This window comes from Pipra filicauda, unplaced genomic scaffold, assembly GCF_003945595.2.
Source record: "Pipra filicauda isolate LSUMZ 115617 unplaced genomic scaffold, ASM394559v2 scaffold506_size402828_pilon, whole genome shotgun sequence".
Taxonomy (NCBI): Eukaryota; Metazoa; Chordata; class Aves; order Passeriformes; family Pipridae; genus Pipra; species Pipra filicauda.
Genome location: NW_024104650.1, coordinates 137,492 through 159,583, shown reverse-complemented (window position 1 = coordinate 159,583; position 22,092 = coordinate 137,492). Strand labels below are relative to the sequence as shown.

At 39.6% G+C, this 22,092-nt stretch overlaps 1 protein-coding gene across 9 annotated transcripts in view; it reads left to right on the top strand.

Moving 5' to 3' along the window:
• MAP7D3 (MAP7 domain containing 3) overlaps positions 1-22,092 on the top strand; it is a 45,391-nt gene that overhangs the window by 6,264 nt on the left and 17,035 nt on the right. For 3 of the 9 annotated variants that reach the window (XM_027722519.2, XM_027722516.2, XM_027722515.2), the window contains exons 2-9: positions 7,032-7,127; positions 7,944-8,024; positions 9,442-9,605; positions 12,372-12,486; positions 13,411-13,443; positions 18,363-18,464; positions 20,826-20,924; positions 21,317-21,415. In XM_027722519.2, the coding sequence (XP_027578320.1) occupies positions 7,032-7,127; positions 7,944-8,024; positions 9,442-9,605; positions 12,372-12,486; positions 13,411-13,443; positions 18,363-18,464; positions 20,826-20,924; positions 21,317-21,415 (789 nt within the window). Of the gene's footprint in view, positions 1-1,247; positions 1,309-7,031; positions 7,128-7,943; positions 8,025-9,441; positions 9,606-12,371; positions 12,487-13,410; positions 13,444-18,362; positions 18,465-20,825; positions 20,925-21,316; positions 21,416-22,092 lie in introns of those variants that run through there. The other 6 variants (XM_027722523.2, XM_039386819.1, XM_027722522.2 and 3 more) reach the window with 4 other exon arrangements.

Sequence of the window (22,092 nt, the reverse complement as noted above, 5' to 3'; positions counted from 1 at the left end):
TTACTGTGGCTGTGCAGGAGTGTGAAGAGGAGTCAGTTTTAGGCAGCCTCCAGAACTGGAGGAGTAAAGCAGAGAGAGCTGATTTCTGTGCCTCTTACCCACGCTTGAGCTAGAATTCCAGTGGGAACTAAACTGCTCAGAGCAGGGTACAGCGGGACTGCTCTGGCATCTCTGAAGCCAGTCCACTGTGAGGAACAACACATATACTCCTGAGGCATTGGAAGGTGTTATTAATGAAAGAGAATTATCTGTAAGATAAACAGAGCAGTTATTAATAATCTTGCACTCTATGTTTAAAACTCTGCTGTTTTACTTTTTTGGTCCTTCTGTAGCTGTTAAAGCTGTGTCTAATTCTGTTCAGTTTGGAGTGTTTAATCTGTATGTATACAGCTACCTGTAAGCATTTATGTCACTACTAAATTTCACAATGAATTTACATGAAACTATGTAAGGGCATATTTATTACATAGACTGCTTTCATTTTAGTCCAGTGTATTTGGGTACTTTGGCATTTTCAGTATGCAGAAACAGGTAAATATTGATTTCTGTTACACTTGAGAAGGTTCACAAGGGACTCTTTGCCATAGTTTATTGCATCAGCATTGCAGTCATTGTCTAATATATCTCTAATATAAATAGTCAAGGTAGATGAAAGCAATTTGTTTTGCAGTTGGCAAGAAAAGTTTAGTTGCCAATCTACAGAAATGGTGCAGAAATACTCTCTTTACATCTGAAATGCAGCCTTATTGTATTCTGGTGGAGAATTTTTCAGTGAGTACAAACACCTTAGTGCCTTATTCTTTCACTGAAAAACATAATGAGCACTCCAGCCTTTCCAAAGCTCTGGCTTCTCTGTGGCTGAGTGTTACCAAGACAGTGCTTCCAGGCAGCAAAGACAAGACAGCAAGGCATGGCCATTTGCTGAAGAACACGGCTGGGGCTGTAAGACCTGCTTCCTTTATGCAGGAAGCATCACCTCTGGAGAGAAGTTACTGGGCAGATCAGCTTGGTATGCACAGTGCAATAAACAGATTAATTTCTGTGTTCTACCCAGCATTAGTCGCTATATCTGAGTTGCATTAGAGCTTGCAGAGAGTTGGGGACGTGTGAATTGGAGAAGTTCCCCTTTGGAGGACCTTTTTGTACAAATCATGTTATCATATCAAAAGAGATGGTGAAAGATTATGTTTTTAAAAAAAATAAGGTGGATTATGCAGAATGCTAATCTTTTTCATGTTTTTTTTGGAAGGTGAGGAAGAACTATGGCGAAGAAGAATATGGCAAAAGGGATAGTGAAAGGAGCAGGAAGTCAGTATCTGCTGTGGTTCACTTTAATTTCTTTCAAGAGGTGAATAATAACATACCTTACTAACAACCCCAAATTGTGAAGCCAGGTGTCTTTTCCAGAGAAGAGGGTGGATTTAGCTTGTCAGCCCTTTGTGCACAGTACAGACAGTGCTTCTTACCCACCTTGTGATGGCTTCTGCAAGAGGTGGTGACATCTCTTTGTTATCTTTAAGCATTGTACTGGCAGTTGCTTTTCCCATTAAGTAGAGAGAAGCATAATTTGTGGCTGAGCAATGGGAGCAAGGTTAAAATAAAAGAATACAAGTGGCAGCAGGAATCAGTGAGACTCCATAGCAGATACGTTCTCGGTAGGGTTCAGACTAAGGGTTCACACTTCTGATGTGGCTGTCACACAATGGTGTAGCATCTCTGTAGAAAGTTTTTGGAGGTGGCTGCCAGTTCTTTTAAGGGTGAATTTTGATTCTTTGGTCTGTGCTTGTATTACATTCAAGTTTGGTTTAGATTATGTGTTTCCCCGAGGGTAAAGTGTACAGAGATCAACCCACAAATTAACCAGGAACCTTCCTGGTGCCTCTCTGATCACGCCCTAGGCTGAACAACCTGTCCTTGAGATTACTTCAGCTGTATCTTTGCAGGTCTCCTTATAAGAAATAAGTAGTGTTTTGTTAATTATGTGATATTTTTTAAAATGTTTCTAGCTCTTAGTCTGGGTGTGGATGCTTAAGGATAAATAAAAACGTACATTCTTGAAATATATTCTCAAATACTTACTTGGGGAGATGCTAATTTCATATACTGCAAAGGAATGTTTGTGTTAAGAGTTTTCCAGTGGGATGAATACTTGTAGTGAACTGAAGAAATCATCCTAAACTTCCTTAAGCATTGACTGGGAGGAAAACCAGATTGTACAACCAGATTGTTGTACAGAATTACCTGCAGAAATGGTCTTAAAGGGAGGAAAACACACAAAAGTAATAAAATAGGTATCCCACACAGGGAATGAATGTAGAACCAAGAGTGCAAATACAGTCTGGGATAAGGATAGGACAATGGGAAGCTCTTCTGGCCTGCTGAAGCTGAGAGACAGCATGCACTGCTTTCTGGAGATCTGTGTGCTTCCCATCTGGTGACTGCCCAGACAAAACAGGAGAACCATCTGCCTTCCAGCTGGTCCATCAGAAGGTGCCTACGGGAGGCTCACGTGTTTGGTTGTGGAGCCTGTCAGTCCTTGCAGCCCAAAGATGGGATGTCAGAATCAGCAGGGAAAGACAGAAAGAAGGGGGAAAGCAGGGAAAAGAGGAGTGCATGCAGAGAGGGCTTTCTTTTCACGGTTCGACTTTCTGTGTTGTCCACCTGTTTGTGTGAGGTAATGGTGTAAAACCAATATCCAGTTTTTCTTAAAGCATCAAGCATATGATCTTGCATCCATTTGTCTTAACCTGTATTAATTAATGAGTGGAAATCAGCTTAAAAGGCAGTGTGCAGAAGTCTCAAACTTAAATGCTAACTTCCCTTGACTTTCCTGGAAGCATGTGCAACTGTTATTAAAAGAAAAAGGATCAGAACCGTTGCTGACAAACAGTAGCTCCCTGTAGTGGAGCAAGACAAAAATGGCATCTTGCAGAGTTGGCACAGTTTGCTATAAAATTAGAGATATTTTGCTGGGCCATTCACTTTTGATTCATGGATTGAGTATTGGCTTCTTGTTACCTGCTTTAAACTTTTGCGGAAAATTTAGATTTCCAACAATGCCTTCCATTCAGGACATCTTCTAACACCTCCTGTTTCAAAGGCTTAGTCTGGGATTTTTTTTGTTTGTTTGCTTTGTCATTAAATCATAAGAAGCAGAAGGATTGCTTTGAAAGTTGGCATATTCTGCTCTCCTTTCTGCACGGGTTGGGAAAGCAAGTGGGGCAGCATCTGGCTGGGTCATGGATACCAGGAGAGGCGATGGGATGGAATCCCTAAACCTCGCTGGGCAAAGGGACGGAGCCGCTCCAGTCCCTAATGAGGTTTGCTAAGAACAGCAGTGGGTCCTTTGCCAGTCTTGGCAGGGGCCAAGGGTATTAGCTCTGTGCAAGGGTTGAAATAGAAATCAGGGTTTATTTTTAGCACTGGTCTTCTCAGGGCATATTGGAAACCTGATCAGCGAAGGAAGTGCCGTCGTGCTCAGTGCGAGGGAGGCACCACAGCACCTGCACAGACTCTGTGATCCTGAGCTGGAGGTGAAACTGGGAGAGTTGGATGTGTCTGGAATGTTGTCTTCCACAGTGGCTGGTTCCTGGTGCTTCTGTGGGTTTGGTTTATCTGTGATACCCTTGGCCAGACACATGGTGCTAAATGGTGATGAGGGCATAGAAGGAAAACTGCTTCCCAAATCCCCTAACCATTTCATGTTCCAAATAGCCCTACTTTATTATGCCTGAATGCAGATATTATTATTATTGGCCACATGTGTGGCTTATACTTTTTATTAATTTTACCTGGAGCATTTAAAGGTAGACTACTGTAAAATAAACACATACATTATACTAATCACAAATTACAGTTGTGAAAGCCTTTGGTGACTACTGTGGGAGGGGAAGCTCAGAATAGAAATGAGATTTAATTTGCCTCTAAGAGAATTTTTCTTCTCCAGGAAGTTTGCTGAATATGTCCATGAAGGCACCCCCCACTAATGCAGCATGTGACACAAGTTCTAGTGAAATGGTTGTTAACTGGTTTCCTGTTCTGGGCTATCCTGATTCATTACAGAAGTATTAGGCTTCTTTTACAGAGATAGGTTTTGTGGAAAATTCTTTTCCACAAAGCTTTGCTCCATAGCAGACTGCTACATTCATTATGGAAAAATAGGCGAAGACATTATAGGTATCTGTGCCAAAGAACGTTTAAAGTTATTAATAATTTAGATTTCTTTTATCATATTAAAGCAAAATAAATTTGTATTATTTTAAAGGTTACAGGGTGCAACAATATGCAACTCATTTTCCCCTAGAGTAAGTAGTAAAAAGGGGATTTTGAAAATCAGCTTGATATTGCAAGTTTAGCATAAAATTTACAAGGAACATAAAACCTGTCTGTTGACCAGAGATTTAGTGAAACTGAGCTTGCACATCTCAGGGACATATCTAATGTGATGGCTGTTTCCCTTTTAATGATCTTTTGTTCCAATGCCCAGTTCACATTTCATTCTGGATTTCTGTTGGTTGAATGGATCACATCTGTGTGACACGAAGGTGCACTCATGGTGCCTTAAATGTACTGCTTTCAAATTTGTGAAGACATTGTTTCTATGCAAGTAATGAAGCATTGAAGCAGCAAACACAAAATATTTTAACTGCCATATAAAACCCCTGACATACAAAATCCTTTGGCTGACTATTTCTAGGCTTTTTTCACCTCTGTGTCCTTTGCAAGCTGAACTGTTTCTGTAACCCACTTTCCTGTTCTGTAGAACCTCAACTAATCTTTTGCAGCCTTAATTAATTAAGATGAACTAATTGCTTTGCAGATTTTTAAATCTTTTTAAATGAATGCCTTCTAATCATGAACATTATTCAACTGTTTATGTATTTATGTATTCATTTGAAAATAAACAATCTCCCACATCCATTATGACTGGTTTGTTCAGCAGGATTTCTAATAGTAAAATATTTCTGCAAATAAAATAAGATGACTGTTGTACCTGTTTAATTGCAGCTTGCTTCTTACTACAACTTTGTTACAGATGTTCAGATGTTTAAACTTTGAGAGTTGAGGCAAAATTCCAGTAGTGGTCTTAACTAAACCTGGTGTAGGAGAGGAGTGAGTTTCTTCTGTTGGGCTCTTTTCCCAGCTGGGCTGAGTTGACTCAGGCTGCCTGGGCACCTCCTGTCTCCTCCCTTGCTGGTGGAGACTGAAGGGAAGATGTACCTGGATTTCTGTGTCTGAAATCTAAATGGTATTTGAGGAACCTTATGCTCCTTCAGCCTTTGTGATGTCCAAGGGTGCCATTGGATACTAATGCCCTGTCTTTATATTTCTGTTCTCAGCACACCTGCAGTGGGCTGCTTTTCCTCTGGCTGTTTTCACTTTTAATTGTGTTAGAATAGATAATTTTGTTGTTCTCCACCTGGTATTTTTTGGACTAGATTCCCATCCATGTGGCATGCAAAAGTGTACAAAAATCAGATATTTATCTGACTTTTAATCTAGATGGTGAAATTACAGTGAGTCCCTTTTTTAGCTGTTCTCTTTGCCCATGGGTAATCTCACCATGTCGTGATATATTTAGTCTCTGAGTTTGAAAAGAGCCTCAGAGATATATAGGATGGAACTGAGGAAGACTTTTGTTTGCTGCTATAGTGAAAAATTAATTCAAGACATGGCAACAGCTGCGGGTGACAATTTAGAGTTGCTGAATAAGTATCGTAATCAGCATTTATCACTGACATCACATGGGATTAAACACTTTGAGGTGATTGTTCTTGGGCACAGCCTTAGGGAGGGTTATTACCATGACACAACTAGTTGTCATGGCAATGCACGGAGAAGAGGGAGACTCTTCCTTCCTCCTTTGCATTCTGCACTACTCATATTAAAGGGAAGTCTGAGATCATTGGCAAAGCTGTTGTCTTCTTTTTTAAAATATAATGCCAAATTCTGCTGTTGGTCCTTCATGTTCACAGGAGTTACACGTTCCTTTTGTGGATTGCCTTTTCTGTGTAAAACAGGCCTTGACTTTCTCTGGTTGGTTGGTTGTGTGATGTGTTCTCTTGCGTCCCCTGAAGTTGGGCTCCTCTTAGGAGCAAAGTTGAGCTCCCGGTGTCTGTCAGCCAAGGTGAGAACAAGGTGTCACTGTGTGAGAACATTCCCATTTGAGCTGTGCAGGAAAGTGGGGTAATGCTGTCTTATGGGTTACCCTGCTCTCCCTATACCACTTCACCTTCACACCCTGCAAGATGATTAGTGAAAGTTGACTCTAAAATAAAGAAAATCTGTGGAAAGTGATACAGTAAATTAGTCTCTCTGACTTCTTAATGGGTTTCATTATTTTAGCAACATTAATATTGGTAGCATTTCCTTTCTGTATTGCTAACTGCGAGTCATAGCTACTGTGCTCACCTTGCTGAAACCTGAATAAGGTGAATGAATGCTCAAATTACAGTTTTGGAGTCTAATTTACAATTAAAATTTATTTTTGAAGATCCAGTTTTAGAAGTACAGTGTAAGCATCCTGTAATGGTTCACTTTATGCAGCTTATCCACTTTCTGTTTCATGTGATCAAGTAATGACAGGTCTTCATAAACCTTTCCCTGCTCAGGTCTCATCAGAATATGATTCTGCCAGTGCTAATGGACTGTTACATAAGTATATCCAGCCCAAAAATGCACATGTGGTAGCAAAGAGTTTTTATTAGTAAGTGTAAGTCAGACTTGTAACTGTGCTAAATACTTGGTTTTGTCTTAGAAGAGTTATATAATAAGTTTGATCTTTTTGAAACTATAGTCCTTGGCTGCACATTTGAAAACATAGGTTTTGTAACTGTGGTTTTTAAAAAGAAAAGCTGTGCCAGATCTGAGGTTTCACTTGACAAGTTTTCCCTTACAAGTTAAGCAGCCCCCAGTTAGTTATTTAATAAAAAGATCAGCAACCTCAAATGGAATTTTATGTATTTTAGATATTTACTTATTGAGTTTCAGTTGTGGAGCTTTTCTTAATATGGAATGACTCTTTCTCACAGTTGCTGCAGCCCAAGCCATAGCAGAAGAAAGAAGAAGCCAAAGTGGCATTAGCCCTCTTGCAGTCCAGACCTCAATAAAGACAGCAACTAAACCAGGTACAATTATTGGTCATTGCCCTTCATGAAGTGCTGGGTTCACAAGGGAGAGTTAGTAGGCAACAAAGAGAACATATTTTAGAAAGGAGTTTGGTGCTCTTCAGGAGGCATCAGAGGCCAGAGCCACCTGGTAGATGGTTGGTAGATTCATTAAAGGTCTGGTTTTCATGGCAGATTTCTGCTCTTGACTGGCTCAGAGTTCAGTTGAAGGTGCCTGTCTTGTAGACAGAGCATAAGAGCAAAATTAAATTACTGTTTTGTGCACTGGGCAACACATACCAGTTCACTTCTTGCTGAAATTCAGGTTTTTATACCTGAAAAGATCTAAGCAGTCTTGGTTCTGCTTAGCCTGGAAATGAGCTGTCCTGCAGTGCTCTGAATTGGTTGTGACAGGTGAACAATTTGTTCTGAGGTTAAATTTTCCTAGATTCCTGTAGTTCTTGTTCATGGAATTTAGTATGTACAAGAGTGAGGATCAGAGCTGAATTTGGAATAAGGATATGTTCTCACATATATCTGGCTACTGCTTAGTCTTTCCTTTGACTGTACACATTTAGCCTTTGATATGGTGTCTGCTTTCTCCTCCAACAGTGGGTTGGTTGTTGTGAGAGAATGGAAAGGGAGGGTGTTTAGCTTCCTATGAATTTTTCAGATGACAACTTTAATCTCTATATGAAGTGTGCAGTGATTTGCTGGTACATGCATCTCTTAGGAAGTTTCATTCTCCTTTTGATAGTAAAGACTTTTGACTTTTTATTTAAATTTGAATGTTCAAAATAACTAACAATTGTGTGTCTTCAATTTTTGTTTTGACAGTGATAGATGGCTCCACTCTAAGAACAGAAGAAAGGCAAAGACTGGCCAGGGAGCGTAGAGAAGAGCGGGAAAAGCAACATGGTATTTTCATGTTTCATTTAAAATACAGTTTTCTGAAATGTTTGTGATAAAGGAATAACTTATTCCTCGTTCAGTCACTTTTTTCCAGCTTGCTGGGGACAAGAAACAAGGTCTACTTTTGGTCTTGCATCAGTGACCATCTGTGAACCTGAATAAAGAAGTATTTGATTTGAGAGGAAAACGCTGCAGAGAGTTTTAGCTTCTTGAAGCTCTGTATCACTTTTGACCTTCTGTTTCTTAGTGACCACCAAGAAAATTTAGCCAATTTCTTATTGAAATCCTCAACAAAAACACTTCTGAAAATAAAACTTTTAGCTTAAAACTGCTTCCTGTAGCCCTGAAGACTGAGGTTTAGGTAATGCCAATTCAGAGAAAACCAAAAAGGATTTAGTTAGTTGAATGGCTTGTTTGCCTTGAACACTGGTTCCCTTGTTTCCCAGCACACTGAAGTGACTCCTGGATTGAAGTGTCAGCAGTATACACTTTGTCTTAGCAGGGAATCTGAGACCTAGAGAACAGCAGAAAAGTCTTGCCCAGCTTTATGCTGTTTGTGATGTGGATCAGTGCATGTGTGTGCAGTCAGAGATGAAAGGGTCACAGTGAGCCCTGCAGTCCTGGGTCTTGAGCTCCCAGCTTGAGGGGAGTGGTGTCTCCCAGACCTGTGTGTTTGTTTGTTTGTTAACATAAAAATAAAGACCCACAACAACGGGAGTGATTGTGTTATCCTAACATGGGGAGAGGGTGGGACTAAAACACATATCAATCCAGAAATATTTTGGGGGCTCTCTATGTAGATACTGCCTGTGCACTGTTGGTGTAATTATCTGGTCTCTTGGTTCATTTCATCTGTCTAGCCATGGAAAATACACTTTGCATTCAGCCACTAGCTTTGTGTCACAGAACCTGGAGCTTCCTGTTAAACTGCACACAGCTGTTCCTTGGTGGAGACTGCAGAGAATAGCGAGAGAACTATTTTGAATTCAGATGCAAGAACTTGGGTTTTTCCCATCTTGTCACTCAGTGCTTTAACTCTTTTCATTATATTTTGTTCTAAAAAAAAAAAAAAGGAAAATTGCAACACAGAAAATTCAGGCTGTTGATTCTCAACTTACTACTTTCTAGCAAAGACTGCACTATTATGTTGACAAGAAAAGTATGTGCTTAACATAGGGAATATGCCTATCCTGATAGTCCTGTCTAGACAGTAAGGTCTAGTGTAAGGCAGGGTTCTGATTCCACCCTAACCTGGGGACAGAATGTCGTCGTGCATTGTCATCCAGCTCTGCAAGCTCATCTTGCTGTATGTTTTCATTTTAAGTGGTAATAATTCTGCCTGGGTAGTCTTTTGCCTATAACTTGCATTGCAGCATCAGTGAATGGTTAAATTTGATTTTCATTTTTTCTTAAAAATTTACAGCTGCCAAAGAGACACAAATCCTTGAAAAGGAGAGAAAAGCAAAACTCCAGTATGAAAAACAGTTAGAAGAAAGGCAGAGAAAGCTAAAAGAAATGAAGCAGAAAGAGGAACAACGGAGGGCAGCAGTAGAAGAAAAGAGGAAACAAAAAATAGAGGAGGAAAAGGTACATGTCAAAGTTCTATACTTTTTAAGAAACTCCTTCATTATTTTCCTACATTATCATGGTCTGAAGTGGTGGGAAGTCGAAAACTGTGGAAGTGGTGAATATATTAGAACACGAAAGTATTTTCCACATCAGTATAATGGGCTGTGTAGACCTGTGCCCTCCTTCCCCCTACAGCTTTAGCTGTACTCAAAGCAGTTGGGACTTCAGGAGCTGTGGCTGCTCTTTGGCCACTGATTATTTTCCACACAACCAAAAACCCTACCTTGTGTTCCCAGATTTCTACATTCCTTCAGTGCACTTTGTAGAGTCTGTTTGTTAATCAGTGTGGGTGACAGGTCTTAGACTTCTCTTATTTCTGTGTCTTCCTTCCTGGGAGCCCTGATGTGGCCTGAGAGTCTCCCATTCTTTCAGTTCTTCTAAATTAGAGCTCATTACTATATGATGAGCAGTTGATGATGTTATCTGTGTAGTTACCATTTGCTGCTTTGAGCTGTGTAGTGACTGTTGTCACTGGGCTCTTTGCCTTTGCTCTGACTGCACACGGACCAGCAAAGCAGTATTTGATTTCTGAGGCTCATTGCAAATGGACAGAAGCTGAAAGCAGAAATAAATACATGAAGTTATTCCATCCATTTTGATGAGTAGCTCTGGTAGTGCATTTGAAATGTGGTGGGAGTTCTGGGAAGGTTTGTTTCCAGGGTGTCAGCAGTGGAGGCATCACACATCCACGCTTTTGTAAGCTGGGTGTAAGACCTTGCTGTGGGTCACTGGGGAAGAGCCCCTAAGCCTGGCTGGCTGCTCCCTTGGAGTCCAGCTGTTGTTACATTGTTCTAGCAATCCATCTTTACCCTTTTTGACTTGCAGTACAATGGTATTTGGTTTTCTGTAATCATCTCCTGGGTGTGATCAGACTGATATTCCATTTGAACTTCATGGAATAGTTTACATTGCTGGAGAACAGAAATGTTTGGGTGGGCTGTGACTGCAGTCCAGTGCTGCGTCATCTCTTTAAGCAACTACTTTATGCAAAAAGCATCCCTTCTACTTCAAGAGGTGTCACCTTTACATTTATTACATTTATTCATGTAATCTTGAGGATGGTGGATATATTTTTAAGTGGCCACCTGGGTGAATAATCAAGGAAGGCAAGATTAGCTGATGAGTTTGATTGTTGTTAACCTTGTCTTTTACTAAGTCCCTGAAGATGACCTTTTACATAGAGATTTATGCATGAAGAATCTGGCAGGTGAGAAAACAGTGTGGATTTGACCTGTAAACCGTGCCTTCAACCAGAAAGTGAAAACAGATCTTTACTTTGCAGAAAGAAATAACTTTTAAAGAAGCTAAGCTATCTTAGGTCAATTTTGCCAGCAAGATACCATCTACAACTGTAAATGTAGTAGATAAGAGTATATAAAAAATGCATGGCCTTCAGCATTATTGTTTACATTCAGCCAAGTCTCATTTAGTTAATCATCTTTCTTAAGAGCAGAAGCAGCAGCACAGTAGCAAATACTGTGGAAGAAGTGGTTCTCTGCCTAAGTCTTGAAGACCACTAGCCATGTCTAGGATTGAGATACCTGTCTTGTCACAGCTACTCAGTTATTCTGTACATCTGTGCAACTTACTGTGTTGATGTCTTGAATTTGGTTCTGTTAGTAAAGTGAAGCCTCTGTCTTTAACTGTGACTGAAGAATTACCGCGCTGCAGGTAATTCTTGGAAATACAATACAGATTACATAATGTCTGGGTACTTTGGCACCTTTAGCACTCTAGTTCAGGTTTCTCTAATAGAGGGGAAGGAAAACTTCGTATTTCAAACAAAAACTTCTAGTTTTATCTTTTGTCGGGGAGCAGAATCCTCCTCCTTTCCTTCCAAGTTTACATGGTCTGTTTGTCACTGTGACTGTTTTAGTTTGTGTTGTGGAATGGTGTAGAAAGAAGGTGAAAGTCTTGTCTTCAAGAGGGAGAAGTGGCTGGATAATGAGTTCCCCTGGCATCTCACTGCAGTGTATCAGCAGTAAATACTGCTTCAAACGATCACTTGGGATATAACTATTTCAGAAGAGAAATCTGTTGTTGACACATGTGGAAACCTGGCTGGCAAGAAATAGTCTTACAGTTCATCATTATGCACAAGAGCTGAAGCTCCTCTGTTAGCAGTTACTCGTTGTGAGACAGGAGCAAAAGCTTCTTTCAGCCCCCTTTGTCCTGTCAGCAGTGGTTGCTGAGTGGATTCTGGAGTTGATTGGTCTTTTTTTTGCAGTTTTACCTTTGTCTTGCTGTTTCTAGTTTCATCGTATGTCTCCTAAGTCTGTTAAGACTTGGGTCAGTGTATAGTTCTTTGAGAATACAAATAACTTCTATTTGTTATTCTATAATGAGAATTCTTATCACCTTTTAGAAATAACTTCAGAATATAAATAGTTTAAAGGGTAAGCAATTACTCTTGTTCAGTTTGGGGTTCATCCCTATTTAGAAAATAAGTAGTGCTGTTTACTGAATAGGAAATCTGTTTGGTGGCTATTTTAAGTAAAGAGTAGAATAGATTATCTGTGGTTTAGCTCAACCTAATCATGTTTGCAGTGTTTTGAAGCCATTAATTGCTCTCAACATTCTTTACATGATAGTTTCTTTAACAAAAGCTTGTTAATCAGGCAGCGTAGGTAAAACATTATAAATCATACGGGGGAGGTGGGTCTGTATTTTCTCTGGTGTAGCTGTGCTTCATGGTTACAGCTTCATGGAGATGTTGTTTGATAGGAGAGATACGAAGCAGTTCTGCATCGTACCTTGGAGCGGAATCAGCGGCTGGAAACACGGCAGAAGAGATGGTCATGGGGGGGATCTGTAACTCCAGATTCAGAAAGCAAAACAGGTAAGCAGCACATTTTCTAGTAGGCCTAAAATCACAGAATATTATATGTGAACTCTGGCAAATGCAGCACTATTCGTAGGGATCTGGGCATCCTTTACTGTCTTGGATCTTAAAGCAGGATCTACGGGTAGCTAATGGGGAAAGAATCATATCTGTGCTTGCCCTGAAATGCTGCTCAGAGCTGGCTTTGACCTTGAGAAGAGCTAGAGAGAAGCCCCGTGGGAAATACAAGACCTGACAGAATTGTATTGCCAGCCCCCAACCCTCAGATAGGGGGAATTGTAATGTATAATGTTAAAATAATTCTGAGTCCTTCAAATGCAGTACATGTAATGGAGTATTAAGACTGGTGATAAAAACAAACAAACAAAAAACCCCAGTTGTATTGTAATATCACATCTAACATGTTTTAAACACACCTTTAGAGCTACAGCATGCTTACTGATTACTTGAATGCCCAGTCATGGGTGATGAGGTTCAGTGGGCACTGCCCAAGCTTCTCTGAGCATGGGTTCTATTCTGGATTAGGTGATGTGTTTTAGCACTCTTCAGTCTGAGCTCAGATCATTTCCTGTTTCACACAGTTAACTGTTTCTGCTTGTAAACATTCTAAAATCAGACTAGCGAATCAGGATTGCATTGGAAGAGATCTTTTCATTCACTACCTGACTGGAAGACCCTGCCAATAAGTAACTTAAGTTATTGTCAAGGAATAAAATAAAAGAAAAAATGCTTCAATTCAGCATATCTTCTGTACTGATGGAGCTGTACTGAGTTTGTTTTAGTACTGTCATCTTCTGTCAGCTTGAGTGTGTGTTTATAATGTTTGAAAGTGCTTTGACATTGTATTGTTATTTTTCGATTAACTTGCATTTTTTATTATTTGACCTCGTGACTTAGTTTACAAACTTTCTTCTTCTACAGAACAACAGAGCACAGATGAAGGTGGAACTGGTGGTATTGATTTCTAAAATGTTCTTTTTCTGTTGTTTTACACTTACTACTAACCTTTTAAACTTGAGTTCTTCTTTCTCTGAAACTAAGGAAAACCAGCTTCTTGTAGATCTTTTCCTGGATCTTGGCCAGCTGTGCAACAAATGTGATCCCTAAGTAGAAGGCAACCCTCCTTGTTTTAACTATCCCTCCCAGCTAATTCAACTACAGCTTAAGTCATGGCATTCTGAGGGAATTTTCAGGGACAGGATGTGTGCATTTGGGTTTTTAAAAATGACTGAATACAGCATGGGTAGGAGAAGAGAAATTCTTAGGGGCAAGTATTTGAATAAAAATTAGTTCAGTAGTCTGGGTTTTTAAAAGGCAATTTCAAATCCTTTCATTGCTGCCTAATTTGCAAAAAGTACATGGTAGGGCTTGGTTTGTTTTCTTGCTTTGTTTTACCAGCAATTGAAGTAACATTTGCAAAATCAAATGGTATTTTGCTGAAAGGGAATGAATCCTTTGTGCAGTTTGATACTTTTTCCATGAAGGATTTTGCAAAATCAGATCTGTCCAATTATCTAAAGATAATTGTATACATTAAATGTGTTTTCATTGGATTTCTGGCACTTTCCAGAGCACAGACTGAGCCATTCATAGAAATGCTTTGAATCACTGATATATTTGTCAAGACTATATGTTTAATAAGCAAGATTATTTCTTGTAGTTGATTGGAGATGATGATAACTCTCAGCTGAGACCCAGCTGAATCTGAGTCCTGACAGTCTGTGCATGCCCACAGCATTACTAATGCAATGCAGCTGTTCTGTAACAGAGACAAGTGAGACTCCAAAATGCAATGAAAGTCTGACTGAGTATGATTTAACTACTCTGGCTTATTCTGGCAACACAGTAGAAGCATGTCTATTTTATCTAACTTCTCTCTTCTCTTATTCTGCACAACACAAATCCCTAATTTTCTCCAAAATTGGCCAGTTTGGCTGGATTGGCTTACCTGTTTTACATGTGTTCCTTGGATACATATTTAGATCCAGTTGCTGTATCCCATGTTACCATTTATCATTTAACCTTGAAGCTGGGAAATCACATTTGCCTTACATGTTTAAGAAATCACTGGTTTTTCCTACCTTATTTTAAATCTAAACTTAGTAAAAAACATAAAATAACATTCTTTGCTCTCTCCTAATTGATGTGAGGAAATGAGCTTTGTCTGTCCTTTTTACTGTGTAAGAAGATCTTCAGTGCTGCTGAAGCGCATTTAAGATAAAATGTCTTCAAACACAAACACTCCTGATATAATAATAGGTGCTTAAGCTGGAACTTATGCATCATAATGTAGCAAGAGGAGGAGCAGATTGTTCAGCTACAATAGATCAATTTGGATAACTTGGCACCAATTTGGAAAAAAAATTGCTATGGAGATAAACAGATAATGCAGTGTCTTAGTCAAACCCTTGTGCTTCCACATTGTTTTAAATTTGTGTTTCATTTTATGTTACTGTTTCAAGCGTGCAGTCCTCGTACATGAGGTGGATACTGTGGAACCCTGGTTGGTTTTACACTTCTCATATTTATTCCTGTTTCAGGGTGATTCTGTTTAACTTTCTGAGAGCCCATCAGGTAATTATTATGAAAAATCTACCCAAGCCATGTAGGATACTTAAGTCCAGCTGACTTTCTAAAAAAATCCTTATTTGGTCCATTTCACCTTATATTTACGTAATTGCAGGAAAGACAATTACCTTTTGTTTTACTCTGAAAAATGACACCATATAAACTCTGCTGCATTACATCATTGGGGCCAAGAAGTGCACTGTCTTTAGCAGCATGTATAGAGCAAATTTCAATACAATAGTATTTTTCTACATCAGTTTCTGTGGCAGATTTGAGATTAAAGCCCCATTTCTTGAAATGAGAGCCATTGGGGGAGCAGATTTCAAATATTCATTTTAGGACAATGAATTCATTTTAGGACAAACATTCATTTTAGTCTTTGTTGTGTGTTGTATTGCTATGCAAAAAAAAAATACAGAATCAGACACGTCTTCCATGAACTGGCTGTGTCAACAGTAATATTTAGGAATATTGACTGGTAGAGCAGAGCTTTTGGGTCATACAGTGTGCTCTGAAAAGTGAAACCCGTGTAATTTGAACATTTCCCCAGCCATCATTCTATAGGATGTACAGAGTGTGATTCATTGAGACCACAGCAAGGATCCTACTGATGGCCTGAAATTTAAAAATTGATGAAAGCCCCAGAGTCAAATGTTACATTGATGACATTGCTGTCAGTGCTCAGATGAAACAGGCAGGGTGTGGGTCTGCCAAGAGAAATGGCCAGGCTGTGTAATAAAGCATCCTTGATGACAGAGCCCTGGTAAATGAGGCGGTTTAGTGGTGACTGCTGAGGAGAACTGGACATTCAGGTGCTTCAGGAGTGGAGACGTGCTATTAGAATAGAAATGGGGCTGCCTGAGCCTCTCCTTTCTAAATAAAGAGCTTCCTTGTCCTAGTAGAAATTTGGAGGGAAGTGAGAGACAGCTAATCTTATTTTATGTAGCCTAATTTCATCCAAGCTCAGATAGGCTGTGCTGCAGCTCCCTCTCTCAGTGAAACCCTGTGAGAAGCCAGGATTGAAAGCTGCTCACTCTCATCGTGATTTTATTAAGATACCATGTGTCCAAGCTCCTTACCCAGTTTCAGGCCTTCCTGCATGGCAGCCCTGTGCTTTCTTTGGCTCTGCTGCTGCACTTTCCCTCTTCCATTAGGAAAATACAGAAGTCTGGTATCATGTGAGCTGAGTGTTGTTTGCTTCTTCCATTTCAAATCCCATGAGGGAAGTTTTCTGACTTTCCCCAAAGAATGATATTTGAGATACTTCTTCAAAAGTTATTTTGTAAATAGCTACATAACCAGATTGACTGACTTGAGAATATCCCATCTGTGTTCTAAAGCTTTTTTTCTAGTGAATCATCCAAATCTTTAAAGTCTGTAGGAACTGTCCTGTGGGTGATGTAGGGAAAAAGTTGAGGCAGTCTGATCATATTTTTGCAGATGTATTGATCGAAAAAGCACTGACCTCGTAATATCTTAAGCAATTAATGCAAACTCAGATTTTCTGGAAAACGAAAACTCAAATATCTGTATGAGCACCCTTTACCAATTAGATTTCTTTCTGTCAAGGCATCAATTGAGATAGTAGCTCATGCTCTCACCACTGTCCTCTGTTCCCCTAAAATATAGAGACTGATTTTTTTTCCTTTTTTGAACAGTCATATTTAGCCAGTACTTTCTTCTTCTGAGTTCTCTAGTAGAAGTATCGCCTCTTATGTCTTATAAAACAGCACAACCTGCCTCCAGAACTTGCACCCTTGGTGGAAAAGAATTAACTTTGTTCAATATAATTTTTCTTAAGGCAAAGTTTCCTTTTTGCCATCTGGGTCTCAGTAGGTGATAGAACAAATCTCAGATGTCACGCAAGTCCTGAAGTCCTAGTTTGAACCAAGGGAAATTTGTGAGAAGTGTCCATGATGTTTGCAGGCCTTGGACTCTCTTGAGTTCAAGCAGGAGACTGGATTTCCTTTTAAGAGCAGACACTAGGGGGAAGCCTTTACCTTCCAAATTGCCCAAATACGTGAATTATGTGTTTCCTGATTTTCGTATATAAAACCTCTTAAGGCTGTTTAGTTATCCCAGCTCTCAGGCTTCATTCATGAACTACCCTTTTTTTTTTCTTCTTGTTATGTTGGGAAAATATCCACTAAGCTCAGCTCTTCATTTCTTAACTAGATTCAGTAGATTTCCCTTTCTCCCTCTTATCCTGTGTAGACTTTGCTCTTGTTCACTGTCCCAAGAGCTTCCCACAGGGCTGTCCATAGCAATCCTTATGTGCTGGCTCTGGCTGTAAGGGGCTGTTGTAGCTTGCTGGCAAAGGGAAAAGATGGTGAGTAGTGCTGCTTTATCCTTTGGTACTTCTGCACTAATGAGTTCAGATTAATCATCCTTGCTTTCCAATATGACAGTGAAATCGATTATTTGTGTTTGATGTATAGAATTCTGTGTGTTTGTTAACCTGATCTGCACTACTTTGTGTGCATTAATGTTTTCTGCTTAGTGAGTTTCTATAGCAACAGGTACGTGCTTTTCCAAGGCTTTTATACTCTGGAATAGTGTTCATCCTGAAAGCACATTATTTGAAATTAAAAAGCTGTTATTTATCTGACTTGTAATAAACTTGCAATTCTGCCATGTGAGATGTGATTTATGTGTATATATCTGTCTGTGTATATACACATACAAAAAAGAATGCTTCTTGTGGCATTTTCAGAAGAGTTGCAAAATAGATGGGAAACATGAACTTAAGGAATAGCTTTTAGAGAAAAATTGGAAATTTCTAAAATACTTACAGAAACCCTTGGGAAGTAATCAGGAATCCTTTCTTGCCTTTCCTTAGGACTTGATTTTATCCCTCCAAAATAATTTGGTTTGGTTTGGTTTATTAACTGGCGATTGAAAAACTGTTTTGACATACCTGTGTGGAAAGAATGAAGAAAGAAATTATTGCATTTCAGGTTTTATTGTTATTCTCTGTTTCTTACCAATCTAGTAACGACGCACAGCCTCAGTAACTTTTGTCTTTACACATTAGGAGCACGGGGTTTAAAAATCCCTTGTTTGCATACATGTGCATGAAATCTTGGCACGACTCCACTAAACTCTGCCTTTTCTGTGCATGTTCCAACTGGTGCTAATGGTATCAAGTCTGTTCAAAGGAAAACAAAATCATTTCTGTTTCTCATTGAGCAGAAGTGAAAATAGCTTTCAGGATGCAATGCTTCCAGAGTGAGCTCTCAGCAATGTGTGAAAGGTTCTCCCTCAGGTATGAAGGTGAGTTCTAAAGTCAGCACTTCTCTCCACAGGCAGCAAACGCTCCACGTCCTCAGCCAACCTCAAACAGGCAGAAGGTGCCGTCAACAAACGGTTGTCGTCGTCTGCAGCGCTTCTAAACGCCTCTGATCGAAGTAAGTGTGTGTGTGTGGTACTGCTGAACTGGGACTGGGGAGGAGACAGGAGGTGGAATGATGTCCTCCCTCCTCCCTTGCTGTGTGACTCACTTCATATTTTGATCTCAAATGCATTTCATGCAATTTGTTAATCCAGCTTGACTGTTGAGGGCTTTGACCCAGTTGATGTGATCTCTCTTAGAGGAGAAGAGTAACGGTAAAAATTGCTGGTTTTTTATTTTTTCATTTCTGTAATTGTGTTACTAAAGTCAAATCTTCGTAAATGATTGATTCACAAATCACTTCCCATCATCTTTACAGGTTTGCATGCCTTAATTCCCACCCTAAAATTTCAGCAAAATAGAATTAGTACATAAATAAACTTTGCCTTGTTCTGTTAGACAGCTTCAGTCTTTTGATTGCCTGTAGAAAGGAAAAAATCAACTTAGTTTTGACATAGTTCTGGTGTGCCTGTACTCTGTAGACACACTTTCTTTTTAGTATTAGAATTCTGCTTTAACCAAATAGAGAAGGATGCATGAAAAATAATGTCACCTGTGGGAGTTCTTTTTGGGTGGGAGGAGATGGTGTTGCTTTGACCTGGAGTTCTATCGTGATTGTAGCCATAGTGTGCAGCTCTGACACAGCTTCCTAGCCCAATAATTTAGTGTAATCTTGATACTGATACTCAAATTATGTATTTCTTAAACTGTTAGTGCACACCACTGCTTACAAGCATTCTGGGTTATTTTCTGTTCCAGTGACTACCAGGGAATAGTTGCTTCCAGGCCATTTCTGTTTTCTTATTTTTTTTAACGGTTTCTGAAAGTGTTTGCACTCTAGAGATGGATCATCTACCAATTTCTGTGGCCTCCAGTCTCACTTTGAATTGCATCTTTGGGGTGGATGAAACTCCTGGCTGCAGCGTGTCATGTTTAAAATGTGCATCACACAACTAGTCTTAGCAGGCATGTAGAGAATGAGAGAGTTTTCTGGTATTTTCCATTCTGCTAAATCTGTGCATGTGAGTCTCCTCTCTGCCATGATTTATAGAATGTATTGGGATGGGGCAGAGGGCAATCAGCCTGCTGGAAATTGAAAAAAATAATTATGAAACACAAGAAATTGTCCTAATCTACTTGTTAAGATCAATAAAAATCATTTGTATGAGCACATATCAGCTTGTTTTAGCCTGAAATTTCCTCGTGGAGAATCTTCCCAGAGTTTCATAGGAGCCTGCCTGTATTCCAAATGTGTGGGGGTTTGATTTTGATTTTTTTTTTAAACAAAATGATGAAAAACATGAAAAAGCTAAAAGCTGTTTAATACAAAACCAGATTCAACTAGGTCTGTGCTGCAGTGTTCTGCTAATCTGCAGCCTTTGATCAAACAAGCTGTGCCAGAAGAATTCCTGACACAGACACACAGCTAAAGGTGCTTTCACTGGTTCATGTTGGAAGGTGATGCAGCATTATAACTTGTGCTCATACTCTGTGTGCCTGGTAGGGAAATCAGTGACTATATCTGTACTGACAGGGGCTCTGAGTCACTGGAGGCTGCTTGTGACTTTAAATTATATTTATATATGATGTGTCTGGAGGGTTCAGCTCTGAGTATGAGTCAGAAGCAGGTCTGTAAAGTACAAATTAAGCTACTAACAAAGGAAGTCACTAATTATCAACTAATTGGGATTGCTTTCAAACTTACTGTCATACCCTGAAATCCTTTGTGAATCCTTAGTCACTTTGGAGGAAAAATTCTTAGGTGGCCTGAAATACGACAAATTTGGACAGGACTCCAAGTGATCTGTGTGGTCAGGATGTAGAGGTTGACTTAGAGCAATCCTGTGCTCTTGATCTGTTGCTCAGGGAGAAATGGCTGTTTGGTAACAGGATGGGTAAATTCAGGGGACAGAAAATACAGTCTCAGAATTAACCAGATTGCTTCTGTTGTGTGTGTGTGTGCTTGGGAAGGTAGAGGAGAAGAATGTAGAAATGAGAGGAAGATGCTTGTCCCTGGATCAGTGGAGTATTTCATCAGCTGTGTTCTGTTTTAATTCTGAACTCACTCATACAGAATGTGAGCAATGGCCTTTTAAAATTCTCATTTATTTTAAAAGGTGTATAAAGATGGCCTCAATAGGTCGAACAAGAATCTGTTGTGACTGACATCCTGCTGCTGTGATCAGTAATATACCAGAATATAAGAAATAATGCTTTATATAAAGTGATTCTTCCCTGATCCAGTTTTGCTGCTTCTGAAGAATTCAGTATCATAAAGTAACTTAATCATTCTTCTCTATCTTAAGGAAGTGGGGCAGGTGTTGGAGGGGACCTCTGGGCTTTTCAACATAATTAATCCATGCGCTTTCACTTCCAGGTACCACAAAGAGAAGTGCCTCATTAAACAGACTGAATAACAAAGTTCCTCTGCATTCCCAGCAGTCAGCACTCAAAGGTTCGCAGGGGGAACAGAAAGGTGCTAGAAACCAGTTTGTTTTGAGAATTGGGAGGCAGTAAATGGGATATTTGAAGTTGACTTTAAACCATGTCCCAGTTCCATTGTGACTGTTTTCATTCAGGCATTCATGTGGTCTGTGCACTGTGGCATAGATATTGTTATGCTCATTGCAGTGCCAGATGTTGGATAACTGTCTCTGTAAACCAGCCTTATTCCTCTGAAAAGTGGAAGGGTGGGGGGAGAGTAGACAAGTGGTAGCCAAATCATTTAGCTCATGAGAAAACAGTGCTTCATAATGATAGACTGGTGTTTTTAGCTGATTGGCAGAAGCAAAGCATGGGATGGCAATTTAGGAAATCACATATTTATGTATCTTTTTAAAAATAATTTTCCTTACGCTTGGTCTCTAGGAGGAACAGAAAAGAAGAGGAGCACATCTTTGAGTAGGATGAGTAGTAAACCCCAATCCTCTGCAGAACTAGAAAAAGTGAAAAAGGAAGAAAAACCAGGTGGTTGTTTCATAAAACTGAATATTTTTTTTAAAGCCATTCATAGTGAAGTTTATATAGGCTTACTTTCACTAGTTTTCTGGTGAAACTTTTTAATGGCTTTTTAGTTACCCAGTGTTAAAGATAAAATTGTAAATGGTAACGGTTAAATTTTGCCTTTTGGACAAAAAAGAAATCCTCTAAGGAGGCCTTTGTTAAATGGCACTGCAAGCATATAACAACACATCTCTCCACTTAAGAGAGTGATGTATTTGAACGCTGGTAGGTTCAAATGTAAGAAATGGTAAAAATGTCACTGATCTGTTCACTTCTTAGTCAAATCTTACCTTTGCTTTCTAAGCTCTCTTTCATTCCTCAGTTTAAAAGCAACTTCTCTGTTCCTGCTGCTGGCCTAAACCTTGTGCATGCAAATGAAGGAAGAAACCTGTTCTCACTTCAATCTCTTTTGGTCTGTGTATTCCCCACTAGGTTACAAATAACCTCTTCCTTAGGAACTCTTCCTAAAGCTGAAGACTAGCACCTTCTCTGACACGTTTTCCCTTTGAGTTAACAGTTCTGAAACTTTCCTTTTTAGCAGCTGTTGCCAGCAGTGGAAATCACACTCTGATTCAGAACCTTTCCTGTAAGGGAGAAAGATGGGTGCTGTCCATGTGGATTTGTGTGTGCAGATGATGCCT